At 46.9% G+C, this 23,931-nt stretch overlaps 1 protein-coding gene across 4 annotated transcripts in view; it reads right to left on the bottom strand.

Annotated features, from left to right (window-relative positions):
• The window catches only part of PAPSS2 (3'-phosphoadenosine 5'-phosphosulfate synthase 2), a 74,021-nt gene that overhangs the window by 38,406 nt on the left and 11,684 nt on the right, over positions 1-23,931 (bottom strand). The window contains exon 2 of one of the 4 annotated variants that reach the window (XM_086679510.1): positions 13,065-13,223. The exons of the other annotated variants lie outside the window; for them this stretch is intronic. Within the exon in view, the coding sequence (XP_086535636.1) occupies positions 13,065-13,088 (24 nt within the window). The 5' untranslated portion in view covers positions 13,089-13,223. The remainder of the gene's footprint in view (positions 1-13,064; positions 13,224-23,931) is intronic. 4 annotated transcript variants of the gene reach the window in all.

The following is a 23,931-nucleotide window of genomic DNA, read 5'->3' as shown; positions in this document are numbered from 1 at the left end:
TTGTCCCACAGCCCAGGGTCGCAGCCCCAGGTCAGTCGCTCCGACTCTGGCGCCGGGTGGTGCAGAGAGGGGAGCGCCCAGCCTCAGCCTTGACTTTGCGTGACTAGGAGAAAGGGGAAAGGGCCGGGCAGGGCATCCGAATCCAAGCCGGGTGTCGTGAAAGGTTCAGAGCCAGAGGAACCAGGACGCAGGAGCCGGTGGGTCGACAGGGGTTTCCCTGCGCTCCCAGGCCGTTTGGACTTTTGCGAAACGTCTTCACTAGAAGATGGTCAAGTGGATTTGAATTTCTCCTGCACCCTCCCGCCTCCCACACCGCGCAAACACAGCCACCTCCCGGCCTAAGGACAACTCCGCGCCGGTCCTGCCTGCCTCTGGGCGTCCCCGTGGCGGAAAGTGCTCCAGGCGCGCCCACCCTTCCCCACCACGGCCAGGTCCCCCTTCTGCCTACACAGAACCCCACGTTCCCTGTTCCAGCCGGGTGACTTCTGTGTCACAGCTTCATCACTGGGGACTACATGAGATAACGCACATTCGGGCTTTTGACGCCACACAAGAGTGTAAATAATAGAAAACTCTTTCCCTGGGCGCCTGCGTGGCTCGGCCGGTTGAGCATCCGACTCTTGATTTCAGCTCAGGTCATGATCCCGGGGTCGTGGGACTCAGCCGGTCAGCACGGAGCCTGCTTAGGATTCTCTCCCTCTTCCTCTGCCCCTCCCCTGCTCGCTCTCGCTCTCTCTCTCTCTCAAAATAAAATAAGTAACAAAATAAATAAATAAACATCTCGCTTTGTTGGCATTCTCGATATGAAGACCTTCAAATGTTTTATAATTATCAATGTGCATTTATATTTCTTCCCTTTCAGGTTATTTCCTTGGGACCTATAACTCAGAATGAAATGGTTGAGTATTAAAGGTCATGAACTATTTCCTAGGTCTCACTATGGACTGCCAATTCATTCCAGAAAGACAAAACCACCAAAGGGGCGCCTGGGTGGCACAGTCGGTTAAGCGTCCGACTTCAGCCAGGTCACGATCTCGCGGTCCGTGGGTTCGAGCCCCGCGTCAGGCTCTGGGCTGACGGCTCAGAGCCTGGAGCCTGTTTCCGATTCTGTGTCTCCCTCTCTCTCTGCCCCTCCCCCGTTCATGCTCTGTCTCTCTCTGTCCCAAAAATAAATAAACGTTGAAAAAAAAATTTTTTTTTAAAAAGACAAAACCACCAGACTGCCATATACTTGTTTCTACATAACCCAACTCATGTGCTGTGTTTGCAATTTTATTTTATTTTTTTCCTCCTAGATTAGTTACTAGTAAGAATATGCATTTCTACGTAAGTTACAAATGCCATTTGCATAGTCATCTCTCTCCGTCGTAATTTACTATACTCTGGACAATGACCTCACTCACTGTTAAAATACGTATCTTGTTCTTTTTTCTGTACTTTGTAGAGTAAAATCTTTTAAAATGTTTTTTTTTTTTTTTACATTTATTTATTTTTGAGAGACAGGGAGAGACAGAGCATGAGCAGGGGAGGGAGGGGCAGAGAAAGAGGGAGACACAGAATCTGACGACTCAGGCTCCAGGTTCTGAGCTGTCAGCACAGAGCCCGACATGGGGCTCGAACTCACGAACTGCAAGATCACGACCTGAGCCGAAGTCGGACACTTAACTGAGCCACCCACGTGCCCTTGGATGTTCTGCACACAGACCTAATGCTTTACACGCTTAGAGACTTAAGTCTTCTGTTTTAGACTTCACTGTCAACCCTAAGTGTGGGAAGCTATGGCTTATGTATCTTATATTCCTGACAAGGACCAGCTAGGAGGAAATGATACGGATTTTAAGGCTGGCCAGTTCAGACTCGGGTCAAATTCTGGCTCCCCTCGCACCTTGAACAAGCTAAGCCTGACCGCTCTAAATCTTGCAAAATTGTGGGGTTACAATTCTTGCTAACTGCTGCAAGGATAAAAAGGAGATAGCAGGGGCGCCTGTGGGTGGCGCAGTCGGTTAAGCATCCGACTTCAGCCAGGTCACGATCTCGCGGTCCGTGAGTTCGAGCCCCGCGTCGGGCTCTGGGCTGATGGCTCAGAGCCTGGAGCCTGTTTCCGATTCTGTGTCTCCCTCTCTCTCTGTCCCAAAAATAAATAAACGTTGAAAAAAAAATTAAAAAAAAAAAAAAAAGGAGATAGCAAATGTGCAGTACCTAGGCTTCACTAAGTGCTCAGTAAATATTTGTTGGATGAATAATAGAAGTTTGACAAATATTCCGTTGGCTGATGGACTGAAGCGGATATCCTTAAACAATCTCTCGTCCATTCTTTGAAATCTGCATCAAATCTGCCCCAAATGTGAAACGGTTTGCACTTGGGGTTTCTAGTGAGTCTCCCATATCTCCGGAGACTCATTGCTAGCTGATGGGACTCAATGCATTCCAGTTAGTGCTGAAATCCACACCATCACCTGAATCCGGTAAAATATTAAACTGGACATCAATTGAAGGCATTTCTTGAATAAGTTAAACGGGCCACATACTTCCTAAGCACTACCTCTCACGGATTATGCCACTGTTTTTCCACCACAACTGCAAAACAAGTAACGCAAAGATTGCCAAACTAAAATGCGTATCATCGTCGACTAAAAGAGTTCCTCAGCCTGAAGTAGCCTGAAATCACCATTCTGAAGAGTTCGTATCAAGATGCTCGCACATGCGAACCTCGCTCACTCTGTGCTCGAACACAAGTAAATTAAAACTTCCCCTGCCACACTGACTGTCCTACGTACAGGGTGAGGCCAATACCTAAGGATAAGAAACGTCACTAAACTCATCATGCTCTGAGATAAACACAACCATCCTGCCCAGCTCAAGTCTTTCTTTTAAATGTATAGTACTGTGATAATTTTTTGATGATTCGATGACGAGAATTCAGGGACCGAAACTGAGATCGGAAGGCACAGTGTCTCCATCAACCATCACGAGTGCACCCAGAGAGGCACCTACTTTAGTGAGGAGGAGCAAAGCCGAGGGCGTTTGTGCAAGAGCCAGATGAACGCCTTTCTTGTAGCTCACTGGCATTATTATTATTATTAGGATTCTAGGACTCTAACCCATTGCCATATGACTTTGATGCCCACCAGGAGATTCAGACAGATTAAAGAAACTGCTGCGTGGGGGCGCCTGGGTGGCTCAGTCGGTCGAGCGTCCGACTTTGGTTCAGCTCATGATCTCACGGTCCGTAAGTTCAAGCCCCGCATGGGGCTCTGTGCTGACAGCTCGGGGCCCGGAGCCTGCTTCGGATTCTGTGGCTCCCTCTCTCTCTGTCCCGCCCCCACTTGTGCTCTCTCTCTCTTTCAGAAATAAACATCAAAAATTTTTTAAATAAATAAACAGCTGCATGCAAAGTGTTTGTAACAGCGGCTTCCAGTGCCAAAGCTGTCCTCATCCCCCCTAGCCAGCCTTCTGCCTTCCCCCGTGCACCCTGAGTGGCTCTCTGCAAGGTAGGGCATTGTCTACCGTCGTTCTGCCGTGGGCTCCAAATCTCCATCTTCAGACACCCAAATGCCCAGGACATGCGGTCCCCCAGGGCCTCTGAAACGCAGCAGGATCAAGGCAGAATTCATCTCCTGTCATCAACCCCCCCCCCCCCCCCCCGCTCCTTTGCCACATGCAATGACCTCACTTCTCCCCGTTAGCTAAGCTCGGCCACCCTACTGTGCCTTCCCTCTTAAAACAAAAAAACCACAATTTGTCAGTAAGTGCTGTCCATCTTAGCTAAGAAATACCCTTCAAGCCACCCCGCTATTGGCAGTTAGCTAATTGCTCATGAGACCGTCCCGGACGGCCTTCAGACGGAACTCCCTGCCTCTCCCCCCACATCGGGTCACTCCCCTCCTTTACCAAGAGTAAAATTCTCTTGCTTAAAATCGTTTGGCTTTGGGGTGTCCGGGTGGCTCTGTTAGTTAAGCGTCCGATCTTGATTTCGGCTTGGGTCATGCTCCCGCAGTTGGAGAGTTCAAGCCCCTCATCAGGCTCTGTGCTGACAGTGTGGAGCCTGCTTGGGATTTTCTCTCTCCCTCTCTCTCTGCCCCTCCCCTGCTCACACTTTCTCTCTCTCTCTCAAAAATAAATAAACATTAAAATAAAGTCTATTGACTTCTACACGGGGGTCATGACCACCTTTTTCAGCATTACCTACTACTGCCTTTCTTGGCCTTTACCCCCAGGCACCCATCCAAAACAAACCTTCCTTTTTTCTTGCTTTGCGCTTTCACCCACATTCTCCCTCCTTGTAACGTCCTGTTCTCTACATACCCGATGCTCCCTCACTCCTGCCGGTGTGGCTTCAACGTTGCTGTGAGCCTCTGGCTCATCTTTCCACCCACAGACGGGTTTAGCTTCTCCCTCGGATCCCACAGTATCCTGCTTCTGCCCATATCTCGCTTCCCAAACTTAACTGCAGAACTCTGAGGGGTATATGTTAAAAATACAGATTCCCAAGACCAACCCCAAGAGACTGCGATTCGGCCGCTGTGGGGTAAGGCCTGAGAAATTGGCTTGTTTGTTTGTTTGTTTGTTTGTTTGGGAAGTACAAACGTGATGATTTTAACGCACAGGCAAACGTCAGAACGCTAGCTGATGTAAGAGAATTGATGTTAATTATGGTTATTAACCGACAGCTCTGTCTGCTTCCCCCAGATTAGGAGTTCGATCGAGTCTGCACCCACATTTGTCCTGGAATCCATGTGTCTGGCCTATTGAAGGAGGTTGAGATTTACTGAATGAGGGGCGCCTGGGTGGCTCAGTCGGTTAAACAAGGATTAGATGAGAGAATGGACATAAAACAGTAGGGCCTGACCAATAGCTAAGCCCTCCCTGAATGTTAGCTACGCTTGTTGTTAATGATAATTAAAATAGTTATTATTACTAATAATTATAATACAACAATAATTAAGTGACCGATCATAGCTAAAATTATCCAGACAGCCCAAGGGATTCTCTCTGCTCAGTCCTCCTCTGCCATGAAACATGTAGTACAGAAAAACGTAACCATATCCCTCAAAATTCAGGGGCATTCTCCCTGATTCTCCAGCTGTAAAAGCTCTTCGTGCCCTGCATTTCTAACTCCGCGCAGAGCACACAGCACAGGGCCCTCCTGACGCAAGCATATACAAAAATATCTCCGGGGGCGCCTGGGTGGCTCGGTCGGTTAAGCGTCCGACTTCCGCACAGGTCATGATCTCAACCGCTTGGGAGTTCGAGCCCCACGTGGGGCTCTGTGCTGACGGCTCAGAGCCTGGAGCCCGCTTCGGATTCTGTGTCTCCCTCTCGCTCTCTGCCCCTCCCCTACTCGCACTCTGTGTGTGTCTCTCTCTCAAATATAAATATTTTTAAAAATTTTAATAAAAATTAAAAAAATATCTCAGTGGTCAGTCCCTTACTGAAACTTAGAGTTTCTAAAGCCTCACAAAACAGCATGCCCCATCAGGTCCATTTCACAGACAGCAAAGCTAAGGTGCCAAGAGGTCAAGTGTTTGACCCACGGTCACACAGAATCTCAAGTCCAAGTCTTCTTATTCCAAACTGAACAATCTTTGAGGATCTTACACACTCAGTTTAGTCATTAGACACGGGGTGCACACGAGTCGTTACCACGGCTTCCTTACAAAGACGTGCCTGGGGCTGGTTGACAAAACCCAAGAGTGGAGACAGGCTGCCTACAAGAAGCCATTTTTTCCCCTCCAGAGGACAAGTCCAGGATCTAGAAAACCCATGTTTTGCGTATTTCATACCTTTATTCCTGACCTCTACTCCTACTGACTTAGATCTGGTTCCTAGAAATGACTGGGGCATTTCTACCCCAGATCCACCCCTGGGCACATGGCCCATTCTCCTGGAGCCTCTGGCCCCAGCTGTTGATTCTAAGACTTCTTAGAAACCACCTTTGCTCACCTGGGTTGACTCTTACCCAGCAGCTCTGACACGGCTCGGTGGGTGGCCCTCTGCTGTGACAGTTCCATCTTTTCACACCTCACTTCGCACACCCTCTACCTCTAGCTTCTACGCACCCGTCAGTCTGAACCCCAGAATTTCCCCCCTAAAGCCCAAGCTGTCTCTTGCTTCTGGGTCCATGCACCACGCCATTCTTCATCTTTAACACTGAACTGTGAATAAGTAATATCCACACGACTCACAAACTTTCTGTTACCCAAGAAGGTCTACCCGCCTCCCTTCCCACCTCCGAAGATACGTAACCCCTTCTATTAGTTCCTCGTATGTCCTGTCAGTTCCTTCTTTTAAAATTTTTTTTTAATGTTTATTTATTTTTGAGAGAGAGACAGAGTGTGAGCGGGGGAGGGGCAGAGAGACAGGGAGACCCAGAATCGGAAGCAGGCTCCAGGCTCCGAGCTGTCAGCACAGAGCCTGATGCGGGGCTGGAACTCACAGACCGTGAGATCATGACCTGAGCCGAAGTCGGACGCTTAACCGACGGAGCCCCCCAGACGCCCCACATCCTGTCAGTTTCTTGATGCGAACAGAAATAAAACTTAAAATCTGTATTTAATGTTCAATTGCTTCATCCTCCTTTCCACACTATTACACATCTTTATCAGCTCTATCTTGGTGAATCTTTCCACCTCCATACAGAGAGTTTTCTTATTCGTTTTACCCACATAGTGTTCCACGGTATGGATATACCATAATGTGGCTAACTTTTGATAGACGTTTCCAATGTTTTACTACTGTAAACAATGCAGCAATGGATTGCCATGTGCTTAATTTCTCCCATGTGAAACTATGCCTATGGGATGAATTCTTAGAAGTAGGATCACTAGGTGGTCAATCAATATGGGCATATTGATACATATAACTAAGTTGCCTTCCAGAGAAGATTCTGGAAAGTATACCAAGCTACACATTCACCATTGATACACAAGTTCCAGGTTCCTGACAGCATTGACACCAGGGTATGTTATCAAGACTTTCGGATTTCTTCTAATCTAATGGATAAAAAAATGGTATTTCAATCTGATTTTACTTTGAATTTCTATTTTAGAATAGAATGATGCTGCACACCTTGTATTACGTTAGGCTTGTTTGTATTTCCTTTACTCATTTACTTTTTAAGCTTTCCTTCGTACCCCTCCCCCATCTTCTTACTGCATTCTTGGTCTCGTGCTAGTTGATTTATAGGAGCTCTTTCTATTGGCAGTAATCTTCCCATCGGTTCTTTGCTCCCTGACTTTGCGATTGGTATGGCTTATGACCTGCTTACAATGTTGCTTGCCACAGAGTTAGTTTTTTCAGTGTAGTGGAATCGATCAATCTTTTCTTTCAGTCGGGACTCCAATTTTTCTGGTTATACTACAGCTTGGACACAACTGGTGTGACGGAACGTGAGTACCACGTCAAGCGAGAAAAGAAAAGTAAGGAAAGAACGTAAATACAGAGTTGTTTTGGTCAGTCTTTAAAAAAAAATGAAAGTCTGAATAAAAAAGAGTGGTTGGTCTTTTGTTTCTTAGAAATTTCTATCATTCTTGAGGATTTTCCTCTGAAGAAGAGAGAATATATAAAAGAGAGAATATATAACCTCAATGGTAAATAGTATAAAGTCTTTGCAATCCTGAGGCTTGATGAATTTATGAGAAGTCCCACATGCCTAATTCTTGTACTGGAAAAATATATGTGAATTAGCTTTTTATTTAGTGTCATTGTAAATGAAAGTGCTTATAATGAGTTATAAATTCCTTAGAACAATGTAGATTAAACCATAATAATTTTTACTTTATACGAAGGCTCCAGGTTATACTTGACTACATAGTACACGTTCATCTTCCCCTTGATCAAATTCAACCCTGCTAGAAATAAGGGCTTTAAGGATACACAATTCATTTGATTAGAACCTTAGAACAAACCAGTATATGAAGGAAAGTAGGTGACATTATGCCTACTAGGGCAGTTTTAAATCCGGTCATTTAAAAGATTACATCAAATTCAGAAAAGACTATGTGCAATTTCCTATTCAATCATCACTTCCTTTTGAAGTGGGTGTAAACTTTCGCATATTTACATTCTAGTTCCTTTACCTGAGTGTGCTAGTCTAGTAAGTAAATTAACCAGCGAAAATCTAAAATAAGACGGTCTTGGGGGCACCTGGGTGGCCCAGTAGGTTAAGTGTCTGACTCCTGATCTCAGTTCAGGTCATGATCTCACAGTTCGTGGGACTGAGCCCTGAATCAGGCTTTGCACTGACGGTATGGAGCCTGCTTGGGATTCTCTCTCCCTCTCTCTCTCTCTCTCTCTCCCCCTCCCCTGCTCACACACTCTCTCAAAAATTAAAAAAAAAAAAAAAAAAAAAAGTCCTGCTTCCAAACTGTTAGCTGCTAGAAACAACTGGGTTGCAGGAACACGGTATGTGTCATCGCAAGAGACTAAAGTTTTACCGGTTCTGAAATTTCAGACATCACTGGTTTTCAAAGTCTAGATCATTTTTTCCAGCAAGACTTATAGCCTATATTAAGAACATGCAGCTTTCACACATTACCTGGAAACTGGTGGTGAGCAGAGTCGTGGGCTAGGGGAGGGGGATGGAACAGGACGGGGAGGGGGGAGGCTGTGTAGCAGGGCATGGGGAGACTATATGGAGACATTGTGGGGAAGAGAATTCAACCTCAGGATCCACGACTGAGCAACTCAGACATTCCTAGGTGGCCACACTCTCCCCCTCTGTCAACCAGTGAATAAAATGGCCTTTTTTCTTTTCTTTTCTTTCTTTCTTTCTTTCTTTCTTTCTTTCTTTCTTTCTTTCTTTCTTTCTCTCTTTCTCTCTCTCTCTCTCTCTCTCTCTCTCTTTCTTTCTTTTTTGGAGAACTGACACTCTCCTGGCTGACAAGGCTCACAGATTTCCACAGCAGAAAGAAGTGTCTGGAAGAAAAGGATGAAGTTCTACGGAAGACAGCCTGCATATTTCATTCGAATGAAAGGCCTTTAGAACAAACTTGGTTTTAACCTATCCCTATACACATACACAACCAACTAACAAACAGAAACTTCCGTCTAGACTTGAAGGCGGCCAATGTTCCTTCTTATTCTCCAGAGCAGGAAACCAAGTGAGTGATGAGCCTTCCTGGGTGCGGAATCTCTGGCCATCATCTCACCAAAGATCCAGCAACCTCCTTCCCTGTTCTAAAATGGTCAGGGATGAAGGAGTGGAATATGTCATGTCCTACGGATGAGGGAACTTGGGAACAGGTGGCCCTGTGTGTGCTCCGCCATTTCGCCCCAGGGAGATGCCAAGAACTGACTTCCCATCAGCTTCCTGGTTCTGGACCCAAGGCTGGGAAATTGATCTTTCTTTTCAATGTTAAACCACCTCTACCTGAACGTCCTGTCACTTGAGAGGCAGGAGGAAGGAAAATACATCCGTGGAAATTCTCTAAAAAACATAAATGTGAGTTGGTATTTCTTTTCCTACAAAGAGCCAGAGGAGGCTCCACACAGGAAAAAGAATTCCTCAATACAGGAAAAATGAGAGGGGGAAAAAAAAAACAAAAAAAACACAACCCAAACAGGTCTCTTCACATTCCACCTGTGAAAAGTGGAGCCTTAACAGTTATAAAACCAAAGGTGTGCTAACAAAACAGACCCGCTCCCCCCTCCTCGGAAGGGTCAATCCTGCTTTTCAATAGGTCTTTGCAAAGAGGAGCCCAGCACCAGCCTACACGGGATCTCCCGGGGACTCAGAAATGTCAGGTGAACCAGTGGGAGAGCTTTTCACCTAAGTGCAGCAAACTTCTCCTCGGAACAAAGCTTGGTCCCGGAGGCAGAGACGGGTCCACATGGCCCGGTGACAGAGATTTTGTCTCCCGGCCCGCTGCCACAGCGTCACAGCTGAACCCTTTCAAGGGGATAGGAGACGATCAGACCCAGGAACTGCTTCCCCACAGGGCTCAGTCGGGCACTGAGGCAGAAAAGTGACCGGGACGGTGAACAGCACGGGCTCTTGGGCTCAAGTGACCTGCACAACTTTTTTTAATAATAACGATGATAAATATAATAATAAGAACATCATCATCATCATCATAAATATGAAAGCCGCTCTAAGCCTCAGTTTCCCGGCAGCTGCCAAATGGACCCAGCAACGGCACCTACCTCCCAGGACTGTTATCAATATTCAAAGACACCCAGCTGCCACTCCGCAGTCATCTGGCGAGTAAGCCAATGTCTTCACACTTGGACGAACACCCCACAGCAAGGAGGACGGACACACGCGCGACGACACGCGATAGGGTGGGTCTGGCGAACGCAACGCCGAGAGAGGCCAGACACGAAAGGAGTGCGCATGCTGTATGACGGCGTTTACCCAAAGCTCAAACACAGGCAAAGCAACAGGATCGGTAGTGTTCAAACACAGGGCGGCCACCCTGAGCTGGCGGACCGCGCATCCGACCGGTCCCAGGCGGGCCGGACCGGTCACCGGCACAGGTGGGCCGCTCCCCGAGGACGCCTACAGGAGCGGCAGGCAGGGAGCCCGAGAGACGTGGCCCTGCTTCTGGAACTGAGACTCCATCCGTGGAGGATCCACGCTGAAGCACACGCCCCGTGGCCGCGTTCAGGCAACAGGTGGAAGGAGCCTCCGGCAGCAATCACCTAGCTTAGGCATGTCAAAACCTGAGGTCCGGTGGGGTGGGGGGGTACACTAGGTTTTTTTTTTAACGTTTATTTATGTATTTTGAGAGAGAGATAGGGAGCGAGCAGGGGAGAGGCAGAGAGAGAAAGAGGGTGAGAAAGAATCCCCAGGAAGCTCCACGCCGTCAGCACAGAGCCCAACTACAGTCTTGAACCCACAAACCGGAAGATCACGACCTGAGCCAAAATCAAGAGGCAGACACTTAATCACGGAGCCACCCAGGCGTTCCAGGATTTTTGTTGGTTCGTTTGTTTGTTTCTTTAAAACAGGGTTAACCTCTGCAATCAGACAACACAAAGAAATAAAAGGCATCCAAATCATCCAGGAGGAGGTCAAACTTTCCCTCTTCACAGATGACATGATACTCTATATGGAAAACCCAAAAGATTCCCCCCAAAAACTGCTAGAAATGATCCATGAATTCAGCAAAGTGGCAGGATATAAAATCAACGCACAGAAATTGGTTGCAATCCTATACACCAACAATGAAGTGACAGAAAGAGAAATCAAGGAATCAATCCCATTTACAGTTGCACAAAGAACCATAAAATACCTAGGAATAAATCTAACCATAGAGGTGAAAAATCTATACACTGAAAACTAGAGAAAGCTTATGAAAGAAACTGAAGAAGACACACAAAAAATGGAAAAAGATTCCATGCTCCTGGATAGGAAGAATAAACATTGTTAAAACGTTGATACTACCCAAAGCAATCTACATATTCAATACAATCCCTACCAAAATAACACCAGCATTCTTCACAGAGCTAGAACAAATAATCCTAAAATTTGTATGGAACCAGAAAAGACACCGAGTAGCCAAAGCAATCTTGAAAAAGAAAACCAAAGCAGGAGGCATCACAATCCCAGACTTCAAGCTATACTACAAAGCTGTCATCATCAAGACAGTATGGTACTGGCACAAGAACAGACACTCAGATTAATGGAACAGAAAAGAGAACCCAGAAATGGACCCACAAACGTTTGTCCAACTCATCTTTGACAAAGCAGGAAAGAATATCCAATGCAATAAACACAGTCTCGTCAGCAAGTGGTGCTGGGAAAACTGGACAGCGACATGCAGAAGAATGAACCTGGACCACTTTCTTACACAGAATACACTTACACTTTCTTACACAGACACAAAAATAAACTCTAAGTGGATGAAAGACCTCAATGTAAGACAGGAAGGCATCAAAATCCTCGAGGAGAAAGCAGGCAAAAACCTCTGTGATCTTGGCCGCAGCAACTTCTTACCCAACACGTCTCCAGAGGCAAGGGAAACAAAAGCAAAAATGAACTATGGGGACCTCATCAAAATAAAAGCTTCTTCACAGCAAAGGGCACAATCAGCAAAACTAAAAGGCAACTGACAGAATGGGAGAAGATATTTGCAAATGACAGATCAGATAAAGGGTTAGTATCCAAAATCTATAAAGAACGTATCAAACTCAACACCCAAAAAACAAATAATCCAGTGAAGACATGGGCAAAAGACATGACTAGACACTTCTCCAAAGAAGACATCCAGATGGCCAACTGACGCATGAAAAAATGCTCCACATCACTCATCATCAGGGAAATACAAATCAAAACCACACTGAGATACCACCTCCCACCTGTCAGAATGGCTCACATTAACAACTCAGGCAACAAGAGATGTTGGCGAGGATGCGGAGAGAGGATCTCTTTTGCATTGCTGGTGGGAATGCAAGCTGGTGCAGCCCCTCTGGAAACCAGTATGGAGGGTCCTCAGAAAACTAAAAATATAACTACCCTATGACCCAGAAATTGCGCTACTAGGCATTTATCCAAGGGACACAGGTGTGCTGTTTCAAAGGGACACATGCACCCCCATGTTTATAGCAGCACTATCAACAATAGCCAAAGTATGGAAGGAGCCCAAATGTCCATCGATGGATGAATGGATAAAGAAGATGTGGTATATATATACAGTGGAGTATTACTCGGCAATCAAAAAGAATGAAATCTTGCCATTTGCAACTCTGGGGATGGAACTGGAGGGTATTATGCGAAGTGAAGTTAGTCAGAGAAAGACAAAAATCATATCACTTCACTCCTATGAGGACTTTAAGAGACAAAACAGATGGACATAAGGGAAGGGAAACAAAAATAATATAAAAACAGGGAGGGGGACAAAACAGGAGAGACTCATAAATATGGAGAACAGGGTTACTGGAGGGGTTGTGGAAGGGGGCATGGGCTAAATGGGTAAGGGGCACTAAGGAATCTCCTCCTGAAATCATTGTTGCACTAGATGCTAACTAATTTGGATGTAAATTAAAAAAAAATTAAAAATAAAATTAAAAAAAGAAGAAAAAGTAAAATAAAATAAAACAAAACAAAACAAAACAGGATTAACCTGACGGGCTGGCTTCGTTTCCATGGATCATGCATTCAAATCACCGTGCACCTCTATTTTGCTGCAGTTCGTGGACAACGTGCATGGAGTGGGACGACGTGACTATCAACGGATCAAATGGCTGTGCAGGCTGCGTGTCCCTTCCCTCCTTGCCTGCTTCTATGGATTACATGAAGAAGATATTTCAGCTGAGTACGCGGAAGAAGCCTAAAAGAGCTGCTAGTGAGCCTGACCCCCCGGCCACGTGTTCAAACCCTCATGGATGGACGCGAGGACACAACGGTGCCACCACAACCCTGCAGGATCACCGCGGAGCGACTCCGCGCTCTCGTGTTCTGCGATGGGAACACGGCGAGTGTGAGGCGCGTCCCCTCAGACACACGCAAGGCCCCCGTTGTCGCACCGTTGTGCTTCTGGGCAGGCGAGAAGCTACACGCTTTGGGATACTCGGCCGTAGCCTCAGAATTACGGGGAAGGCCAATGGCATCTCTGGGCTTTGCAGCCTCCCCGCTCCCTGGGCGAAGAAGAGAGACTTCCAGATGCCTCCCCTCTCTGTCAGCACAGCGTCAATCTGCCCACGCTTGTCCTCCGTGTCCCTCCTCCTTGTGAGGACAGGCACACCCCCTCCTGTTCCCGGCGCCGAGGAGGTGAGAGGGGGCACGAGGGCCACCCCCACCTTCTGAGCTCGGCACGACCTCTGCCATCAACCCCGTCAGCGCTGCCTCACTTGATAAGATGGCCTGACACGGGGGCGCCTGGGTGGCTCAGTCAGTTAGCATCAGACTCTTGATCTTGGCTCAGGTCACGATCTCAGGGTCGTGAGATCGAGCCCCACACTGGACTCCACGCGGAGCATGGAGACTGCTTCCGATTCTCTCTCTTCCTCTCCCTGCCTCCCCCTTCTCAAAGTAAATATATAAACATTAAAAAAAAAACAAAACAAAAAAGATGGCCTGATATGGATGATGGAACGAGTCACTCTGCACCATTCCATGCCCGCTTCCGGTGACTGCCGTCTTTCTTTTACAAACGTCTCTTCAGCTGCGTGCTTCCTAACTTCTCTCGAACACAAACATTCTGCACGGTTATCAGACACACGCTTTCCATCTCAAGTACCTAATCTTAAAGCTCCAACTCAAGTATGGACAGCTCCCATTGAGGTAGGTGGTTTCACAGCCCTGGGAAATCCCCTCACGGTACATTATAAAGACGCCTTGTTTGAATGTTGGTTATTAACTCTGCCCCCCCCCCCCCGCCCCCAACAAGGGTCTTCTTGGTTCAACTGGAAAAATTAGCCCCAAGGCTGAGCTGACTGGATTCTGTGTGCCTACCTCACAAGCCGTCCCTCTGTTGATTTGTGCGGGCGAGGCTGGGGCACAGGGCGGAGCGTTCCGCTTTGCTCTTCTGCAGACGCACAAACGAGCTCACTTAGCAAACCTTAAGCAAACAGATCTTTTATGGAAGATCTTTTACCAAAATGGAAACCTGGATCAGCTGAGCAAAAGTTTTAGTTGTTGTTTCTTTCTTCCTCCCCTCTCCACATCTATCTGCCTTCCTTCCTCTTTCTTTCTCTCTCTCTCTCTCTCTCTCTTATATTAGGCATTTGTTGAACCTGGATAAAGATGTAAACTTGGATTTCTTTGAATTGACATGAGAAAAATGTGATTTAAAAAGCGTGGCATGTTTAATGACTTCTCTTAGTGGAACCAGGGATACATTTTCCTTCCCTTTAAGGCAGAGTTTTGCTGCCTTGCAATTTGGTTATAAAATGCCTTCAAAGATGCCAGGCCCCTTTTCCCTGTTAGCCTAATGCTCCTTGTATCATTCTCCGGTCTTTTCCCTCCCCTATTCTATTTTTTTTTTTAATTGTGCAAATTACCTTTAAAAAGGATATATAGCATCTGGCCCAGAATCATGTCCCTATTTCAAAGGCCTCCTCGTGTCGGCCGTTCGCCTAGCTCTGCTTCACGTCTGCTTTCCACAATAGCCCACAACTGGAAACTACCGACGTGTCCCTCATTTGGCGATCATCAACCCCTTATATATCCCTACAGTGGAATGCTACTCGGCCATAAAAAAGAACGAACAATACGTGCTACAACGTGGATGGACCTTGAGAACATTTCACCAAGCGAGAGAAGCCAGACGGAAAAGACCGCGCATTGTATGATCCCATTTACAGGAAACATCCAGAGCCGGAAAATCTTTGGAGACAGAAAATAGACAGTTGGCTTCTTGGGACTCAGGGTGGGAACAGGAGTGATGCAAATGGGCACATGGAATGTTTTGGGTGTGGTGGACATGTTCTAAAATCAGGCTGTGGGGCACCTGGGGGCCTCAGATGGTTAGGCGTCCGACTCTCGGTTTTGGCTCGGGTCACGATCTCACAGTTTCTGAGTTCGGGCCCCGTGTCAGACTCTGTGCTGACAGCATGGAGCCTGCTTGGGATTTGGGATTCTCTGTTCCACTGCCCCCCCCCCCCGGCCCCTCCCTGCTTGCATGCTCCCTCCCTCTCAAAATAAATAAAATTTTAAAAATAAAATAAGATTGAAATGATGATTGCACAGCTGTAAGCATCCTCAGGTTCTTCGCGTATTACGTGACTGCATCATTAAATTGGGCCAGTTTACAGTAAGTATGTAAATTCATAATAGTTTCTAGTGTGTAGATTAGACTTCCAGAGAGCCGTGTTTAAGAACATTCTTACACATATTCATTGTTTGATGGAAACCCTGAGTTAGCCCGTTTCATTCCCTCACTCAGAACCTCTTTGGATTCTTGTACCGGTTCCAAAACATGCAACTTTGGTCTACGACTAAGACTGCACATAATAATTCACTTTGACGCTAACCTTCACCTGAAATGAAGAGCGTCTCCTGTTTGGAAGTTTCTTTATTTCGAGGAGACTGTGCTAAGCGTGACTTCAAGAATTGCCAAGCTAGGGCTGAGCTGTATGATGCTCCTGGACGCCGAAGCCGAGGCCCTAAGAAATGCGTGGCTGAATACATTGTGGTGGGGGGCGGTCCTGTGCGTTTCAGGCCGGTTAGCACCAACCTTCTCCCGCAGTTGTGACAACCAGAAACTGTCTCTGGACATTGCCAATGTCCCCGGAGGGACCCGGTCGGCCCTGGTTGGAGAATCAGGGCCACACGGCAGTGAGAATGAACAAATTCCGGCCACACACACACACACACACGTGTGTGTGATGACCTCCTCGGTCATGACACGGATGACCTCCTCGATACAACTTGGGCACGAGAAGCCAGACACAGGAGAGTCTGTAACACACAACTCCTTTTACGTAAAGTTCAAAATCTGGCAGGACTAATCAGATGGTGACCTTGGGGGAGGGAGGGAGGGAGAGGGGGAGGGAGGGAGAGAGAGAGGGAGAGGGAGACTGGAAGGAGCTTTTGAATTTCCACTGGCAGCTGTTTCTCAGTCTAGGTGTTGGGTACACAGGTGTGCTTATGAAAATTCACTGGGCACTACAGGTAAGATTTATAGATTTTTCTGTATGTATATTATATTTAAAGAAAGTTTAAAAATAAGGGCCATTGCTGCTACAGCAGCAAAGGGGGCGTTCAAGGTAACTCGGGAGGGCGCGGTGCTTCGTAACAGGGGCGCTAACTCATTCCTCCACCGTGACTCCTTCTGGCCCACCCTCACTGCAGGACAGAAATCCAGTGTGCTCCGCTGATGAATGACAGCTTGTTCCCCGGGCACTTTGTCATCCAGGTGCCAAAACCAAGAAAGCCACAACCACCCACCCGGCCCTGCCCATTTTCAACTCATGCCTGCAGAGCACAGGCCTGTTTCAGTGTGAAACAGAGTTAAAGGAGACAAATCAAGGAAGGCTCGCTCCAGTGCTAAAGAAAATAGTCGGGGCGCCCCGGGTGGCTCAGTCAGTTGAGCATCCGACTCCTGATTTTAGCTCAGGTCATGAGCTTACGGTTCGTGAGTTCGAGCCCCACGTCGGGCTCTGTGCTGGCCCGTGTGGAGCCTGCTTGGGATTCTCTCTCTCCGCCCTTCCCAACTTGCTCTTTCTCTCAAAATAAAGAAAGAAACTTAAATAAAATAAAGTGTTAAAAAAAAAAAAAAGAAAAGAAAGAAAAGCAAAGAAGAAAATAGTGGGTCTAATTCCCAGATCTGAGAGTACCACATGTGCCCAAGATGGCTGCTCGCCACGGTCGTGGAGAATGACTTTTGCAGACTCCACGCTCTCACTGTCCGCTGGGACCCCTCCAGACCAATGACCTGCCTTGCAGAGTGTGGACCAGGGCCAAGGGTGGAGTGGCCATAATGACCTTTGATCTAAGCAGACTTGGGTGACATCAGACCCAGGCTTTCTCATACGACCAGCAAGTTCACTATACCATTTCGCTGAAAGCCTCAAAGTATCGGGAGTTCCTCACAGCCTTCCAGTCTCCTACTTGCAAACGCACGTCCAGATTAGCAAATAAACCCTCCATGGGTCTCCCGTGTCTCTGCACATCGTGTGGGTCGGGTGCCAACTGCTTCCAAGACACCAAGCCATTTGGTCTCGGTCATTTTTTTAAGTAGGCTCTATGTCCAACATGGGGCTTGAACTCATGACCCCAAGATCAAGAGTCCCCCACTCGATCGACTAAGCCGGCCAGGTGCCCCTGTTCATTTCTGATCCCAAGGTATATTGACCCGCTACAGGTGAAATTTGTTTTTCCTCCTGATAGTTATATAGGAGATTTATAGTAAAAGGATCATTTTGAATTTCTTCTGAGTTTCGTATAAATGGGCACATGGTGTTCAAAACAGTTGTAACCAAATGCACTTCAAAATAAGACAGAAGGAAAAGTTGCCATCCTAAAGAAACCAAGCGTAAATCAGAAAGCCTGCCATTAACTTAAGAACTGCCATGAGCTTGATTCATCTAATCTTTTTAAGTCTATGTATCTGTATTAAATGAAAGTCTACTTTTTCTTTTATTTGCTGCATTAAGAATGAATAATCTCAGGTTGCCTGGGTGGTTCAGGTGGTTAAGCGTCCGACTCTCGATTTCCGCTCAGGTCACGATCTCACCGTCTTGAGGTCGAGCCCCGCGTCGGGCTCAGTGCTGAGCGTGGCTCCTGCTTGGATTCTGTTGCCCTCTTTCTCTGCCCCTCTTGTGCCCCACTTGTGCTCTCTCTCCCTCAAAAAATCAAAATTAAAAAGCAAACAAGAATGAATAATCTCTATGAAGGTTACTGCTATATATAGCAACTTACTAATTTTTAAACCTAATGAGATCAATAAAGCTGATTAAAACCCATATATCAAAACCCTCAGATAAACCGAGACAAGGAGTCTATTAACTTGGGTGGAAAAGGTACAGTGGTTATAAATTAATTTGATTCATTCTAAGCAATTTTAGAAGATAGGAACGAAATGGGGTGCCTGGGTGGCTCAGCTGGTTAAGCGTCCACTCTTTTCAGCTCAGGTCCCGATCGCGGTTCACGGTTGAAACCCCACGCCGGGCTCTGCGCTGACAGTGCGGAGCCTGCTTGGGATTTTCTCTCTCTCCCTCTCTCTCTGCCCCTCCCGTGCTTGCACCCTCTCTCTCAAAATAAATAAACATTAAAAAAAAATAAATCATCTACAGAAAGAAGATAGGCACAAAATACATAAATGGACAGCGTATCTGCCCACGAGGCCCATGAGGTCCTTACGTATTTTTCCCAGAAATGCTCAATTTACACTCACGACTCACGAAGCAAAGGCATTTTTGGAGAGTTCTCCCCATGTGGCTTCTTACGACGCAACTCCATCAAACATGACAAAGGGGTTCTTTTAGATTTACTCCCATCAGAACCCACTAGGTTCAACAGGGAGGTCTGGAAACTTCCACGCTCAACAATCACAAGCTGCCCATGAGAATGGGCCAGTCTCTTGAATGCGATGTGAGAATAGGCAACAGGGCAACTTTCCAAGGAATAGACAGTCACCACAAGCCAACAACAGCTGACTAAGACAACGCTCTCCAGGTTTTTCCAGAAAGCTGTCTGCTCATTAGGTAATGGTGAAACAGGACAGGCCTGGCAAGCTTTTAAACATTCCAGCTGCAGTAGTTAATTTTAAATATTCTGCGAGCAATGCAGCGATCACAGAAGCCTGCCTTTGCGGGGAAATGGCCTAACATATCTGGAAAAAAAAAAAATCTGAAAAGTAAGTATCATCCTGAAGTGGAGAAACCTGTCTGTTACTAGCTAGTTGGGGGGGGCCTCAGGCCTGTCACAATGCTCCCCATCTGTACGGCGAAGGAAATAGGCCAGGCCACGTCTCTCCAGCTGGGGGGGATCCACAGAATCTTCTAGCTGGCTTTTAAAGAAACCAACCCAGACCCCAATCCAGTCGGATTTTCTGGGAGTGGGGTCCAGGCATCAATATTCTGGGAAGCTTAGCAGGGTTGAAAAACACTGGACAAGACAGATGGTCTCTAAGGTTGCAGCCAGGTCTCGTTAATGAAGGGAAGCAATCAGCATGAGCACACTGGATGGAACACAAGACCACACAAGACACAGGCAAGCGTAAAGAGAATTCTAACCAGGGACTCAGAGCACATAGGTATCAGCAGAGAACGGTCTTCTCAAGTGAAACTTGGCTTCCCTGTACGTGAACAATAAATATTCTTGATCAATAAAAACAGTAACAGAACCATTCGCAGCCCAGAACCACATGAAAGGTATTATGTCATTAGCCTCTGGTGGTGTTCGAACTTGTTATCCAATTTCAAACTTATGGCATACATACGTATCGAGCTCTGAAAAGTCAGAGACTCAAATCTCTTTAAAAACATTTTTTTAGGGGTGCCTGGGTGGCTCAGTCGGTTGAGCGTCTGACTTCGGCTCAGGTCATGATCTCATGGTCCGTGGTTTGAGCCCCGCGTCGGGCTCTGTGCTGACAGCTCAGAGTCTGGAACCTGCTTCGGATTCTGTGTCTCCCTCTCTCTGTGCTCCTCCCCTGCTCACACTCTCTGTCTCTCAAAAAAAATAAATAAATAAATAAACATTTAAAAAATTTTGTTTAATTTTTTAAATGTTTATTTCTGTGACAGAGAGAGACAGACAGAGTGAGAGCTGGGGGAGGGCAGAGAGACAGAGAGGAAGACACAGAACCCGAAGCAGGCTCCAGGCTCTGAGCTGTCAGCACAGAGCCCGACGCGGGGTTCAAACTCACAAACTGAGAAATCATGACCTGAGCCGAAGTCGGACGCTCAACCGACTGAGCCACCCAGGCGCCCCTCAACTCTCTTTTTAATACAAACTATAAATCAATGAGCATGAAAGTAGGTTGTTAATCTCTCACTGGAAAATTCCAAGAGTTGATAGGGCAAAAGCCAAGAGGACTGTTTTATAGGGACAGATACCCTCGGAGTTTTCTGGAGGAAGGAGAGGACGTGTAACCATTACAGCCAGAACCAATAACATGACTGGGACGGGATTTGTAGGTCCATGCCTTTGAGTGATCCACTTGAATGGAGCCTTAAAAAATAAAACAAGATAAAAACCCTCCTTCACCTGGCCTGCCACTGCCTTGAATTCTAGTCAGTAGGGCATGCATTCTCAAACTGCGGACGTTAGACATAGGCCCTGTAGGAGGTCCGTGGACGCTATGAAACAGTGCGAGGCGGTGTGCGTGCATGAATGTACCCGTGCACAGAGGTTTCTTACTCTTTTCTGAGTCAAGAAACCCCTCGGTAGCGAGCTGCGACGGAAGCCAGATCGATCCCTTCTCAGAAAAAAAGAAAAGTTTTCAAGTGCACTCAATAAATTCCAAAGGGTTGCAAAGACAAACAATGAACCGTAGCTATGAGAAGTGGGTTTTCTGAATTACAATACAGTAATAACTATCCTTCCTTATCAACTTACTACGTAACAAGCTCTAGTTCTTCAGACTGCCACAACAGGTGTCTTCATTTTGTAGTAGAGTAAAAGACACAGATATCTTGGGTGACATCAGCAACGACCTAATGTGACACGAAAACGTCTGTGGTTTCTCTCAGTGACATAATCAGAACTATTGCTAATGCTACCGTGGTTCGTCAGGTGGGTTCCTCATGCAAAGAAGCGATACTTTCTGTTGGAGGTCATAGAAAATATCATCCTCATCTCTGTTCACAATTGTCCTGAGTTCTCTGGATTCTAGAGGAAGGACCTTTGATCTATGCCTTTATCCATCCTGAAGTGATTTGTTTATAGGCGTCCAGGAAAGGTGGAACATTAGACCCCAGAGCACCCAGTGAACATTTCAGGGACTGGTGTCGAAGACCCTGCAGACACAGAGCCCTGAACAGTCGCAAAATAACGGGGAGAGAGAGAGGGTGCAGTGCTCTCTGAGATGGGACCGTAAGGACAGCTCCATGATTTTCTGGAACCAAAATTCAAACGCATCTGATTTTTAATTTAATGCGTTCTGCAGAGTTCCTTAAAAAACGTACAGTGACTTGTAAGATACAAGAAGCGGAGCAAACGCTCACGAATCGGAAACGTAGGAGACAGAGAGATGGGAAAACAACACAGGACATACGGCGAAATGGCAGCAAACATAAATCTACTATAAAAAAAAAGGAAAGTGAGCCTCAAATTCACTTCTGAGCTTGCTGGCAGGCATCTTGAGGCTGAAAACCCAGACAGTTGCACAAGTTACAGTTTCCAAAGGATGATGCCAAAAACAAAACACAGCAAACAAACACGTCAGAAAAATAGAACCTTTCTGGTACTTTGACCAGATAGAAATTTCTCCCATGGGTCTCTGTAAAGAGAATACCACGTGTCACAATAAATGAACAATAACCTCAAGAGTATCATTACGGGAGAAATGACAATGAGTTTCTAGGAACCTTTTTAAAGGTAATTTTTTTAAAAAACAAGGCAACGGTAGGGGCGCCTGGGTGGCTCGGTCGGTGAAGCGTCTGACTTCGGCTCAGGTCATGATCTCACAGCTTGTGAGTTTGAGCCCCGTGTCAGACTCTAAGGTGTCAGCACAGAGCCTGGAGTCTGCTTTGGATTCTGTGTCTCCCTCTCCCCCCCCCCCTCTGCCCCTCCCTTACTTGCTCTCGGTCTCAAAAATAACCAAACACAGTTCGGGGCGGGGGGGGGGGGGGGCTCGAGAAGGAAGGCTAGGCACTCAGGCCTCTGAATGCAGATGGGAGGGCTAGGCTGACAGGCCAGGGACCTGAGTAAGTTAGAACTCAGCACACTGACCCCCCACTGTCAACAGCAGGAAATGGCAAACTTTTCACAAAGGGTCAGACAGTAAATATTTTCAGTTTCACAGGCCACGTGGTCTATTGCACAGACACATCTCTACCACGAAAGCAGCCGCAATGTGTAAGTGAACGGGCATTGCTGAGTTACAATAAGCTTGGTTTATAGACACTGGAATTTAAATCTCATATACTTTTTTTAAAAAAAATTTTTTTAACGTTTATTTTTGAGACAGAGAGAGACAGAGCATGAACGGGGGAGGGTCAGACAGAGAGGGAGACACAGAATCGGAAGCAGGCTCCAGGCTCTGAGCTGTCACCACAGAGCCCGACGCGGGGCTCGAACTCACGGACCACGAGATCGTGACCTGAGCCGAAGTCGGCCGCTCAACCGACTGAGCAACCCAGGCACCCCAAATCTGATATACTTTTCACACGTCACGAAATAGAATTCCTCCTTTGATTTTATTTTTTTGTTTTTGTTTTCTTACCAAACCATATAAAGAAATGTAAAAACTGTTCTTAGCTTACAGGCTATAGCAAAACAGGGGAGGGGCTGGGTTGGGGGCCAAGGACGTAATTTCCTAACTCCTAGCACACAGGGTCACCCACCCCCACCCAGAGATCTCCTGGACACCCAGCCATCTCTTTCCTCGAGTTTCTATCTACAGTCACTTTTTGAGATAATTACCGTTTCCACATTTTATAGGCACCTGCTCACAAAGCCAACCAGGATGACACCATAAAAAGGGCAGAATTTTTATGCTCCATGGAAATAAGAGCATAATCCAGGAAGAATTAGCAGCAAAGAAATGGTTGAGCTCCCAGTCTCCTCGTTAAAATAAACACACACACACACACACACACACACACAGTAGTAAACCTGAATATACAACTTTCCCTGTGTCCAGGATCATGTGTTAGTCCTGGAGGGACATATAAACACATGGATAATTATCACAAGCACTTAATCCACCTGTTATGGGTGTTACAGCCCGAGCTCTCTCGATGGAAACGAGACCACGTAATGTCTCATGACACACAGTGAGTTGGTGCAATCCCGGGAAGAATTCAAATATTCAAATTCATTCAAATAATCCCTCCGATGTCCCTGAGCCTCTGTCTGCGGAGACAAAATGAGGTGCGAGGGGCCCTGGGAACCTGGGGTTGCCACTGGTTCCCAAGAAGGCCCTGTCTCTTAAAGCTTATTTATTTATTTTTGAGAGAGAGACAGAGCATGAGCAGGGGAGGGGCAGACAGAGAGAGAGAGAGAGAGAGAGAGAGAGAGAGACACAGAACCCGAAGCAGGCTCCAGGCTCCGAGCTGGCAGCACAGAGCCCGATGCGGGGCTCAAATCCACAAACCGTGAGATCGTGACCTAAGCCGAAGTCGGACGCTGAACAGACTGAGCCACCCGGGCGCCCTGCCCCCGTCCCCATCTCTTTATTTTAGCATCCTCATCTGTGATCTACCCATTCTGGAGAGCTGCTCGGATCAGTGAGAAGAGTGTGATGCAAGAAAGGGAGCGTGCACGGCCCAGAGGAGGCCCCCTACAGATCAGGGACGCGACACTCGCCCCTGTGCCAACACAGCACACATCAAATCGCGTCTCCCCGAGACACGTGACTGCATTCAGCACGTGCCCCAAAC

The sequence above is a fragment of the Puma concolor genome, chromosome D2 (genome assembly GCF_028749965.1).
Source record: "Puma concolor isolate L17-30 chromosome D2, mPumCon1.1.hap2, whole genome shotgun sequence".
Taxonomy (NCBI): Eukaryota; Metazoa; Chordata; class Mammalia; order Carnivora; family Felidae; genus Puma; species Puma concolor.
Note: the sequence above shows the minus strand (reverse complement) of the source record. Positions and strands in the feature narration are given on the sequence as shown.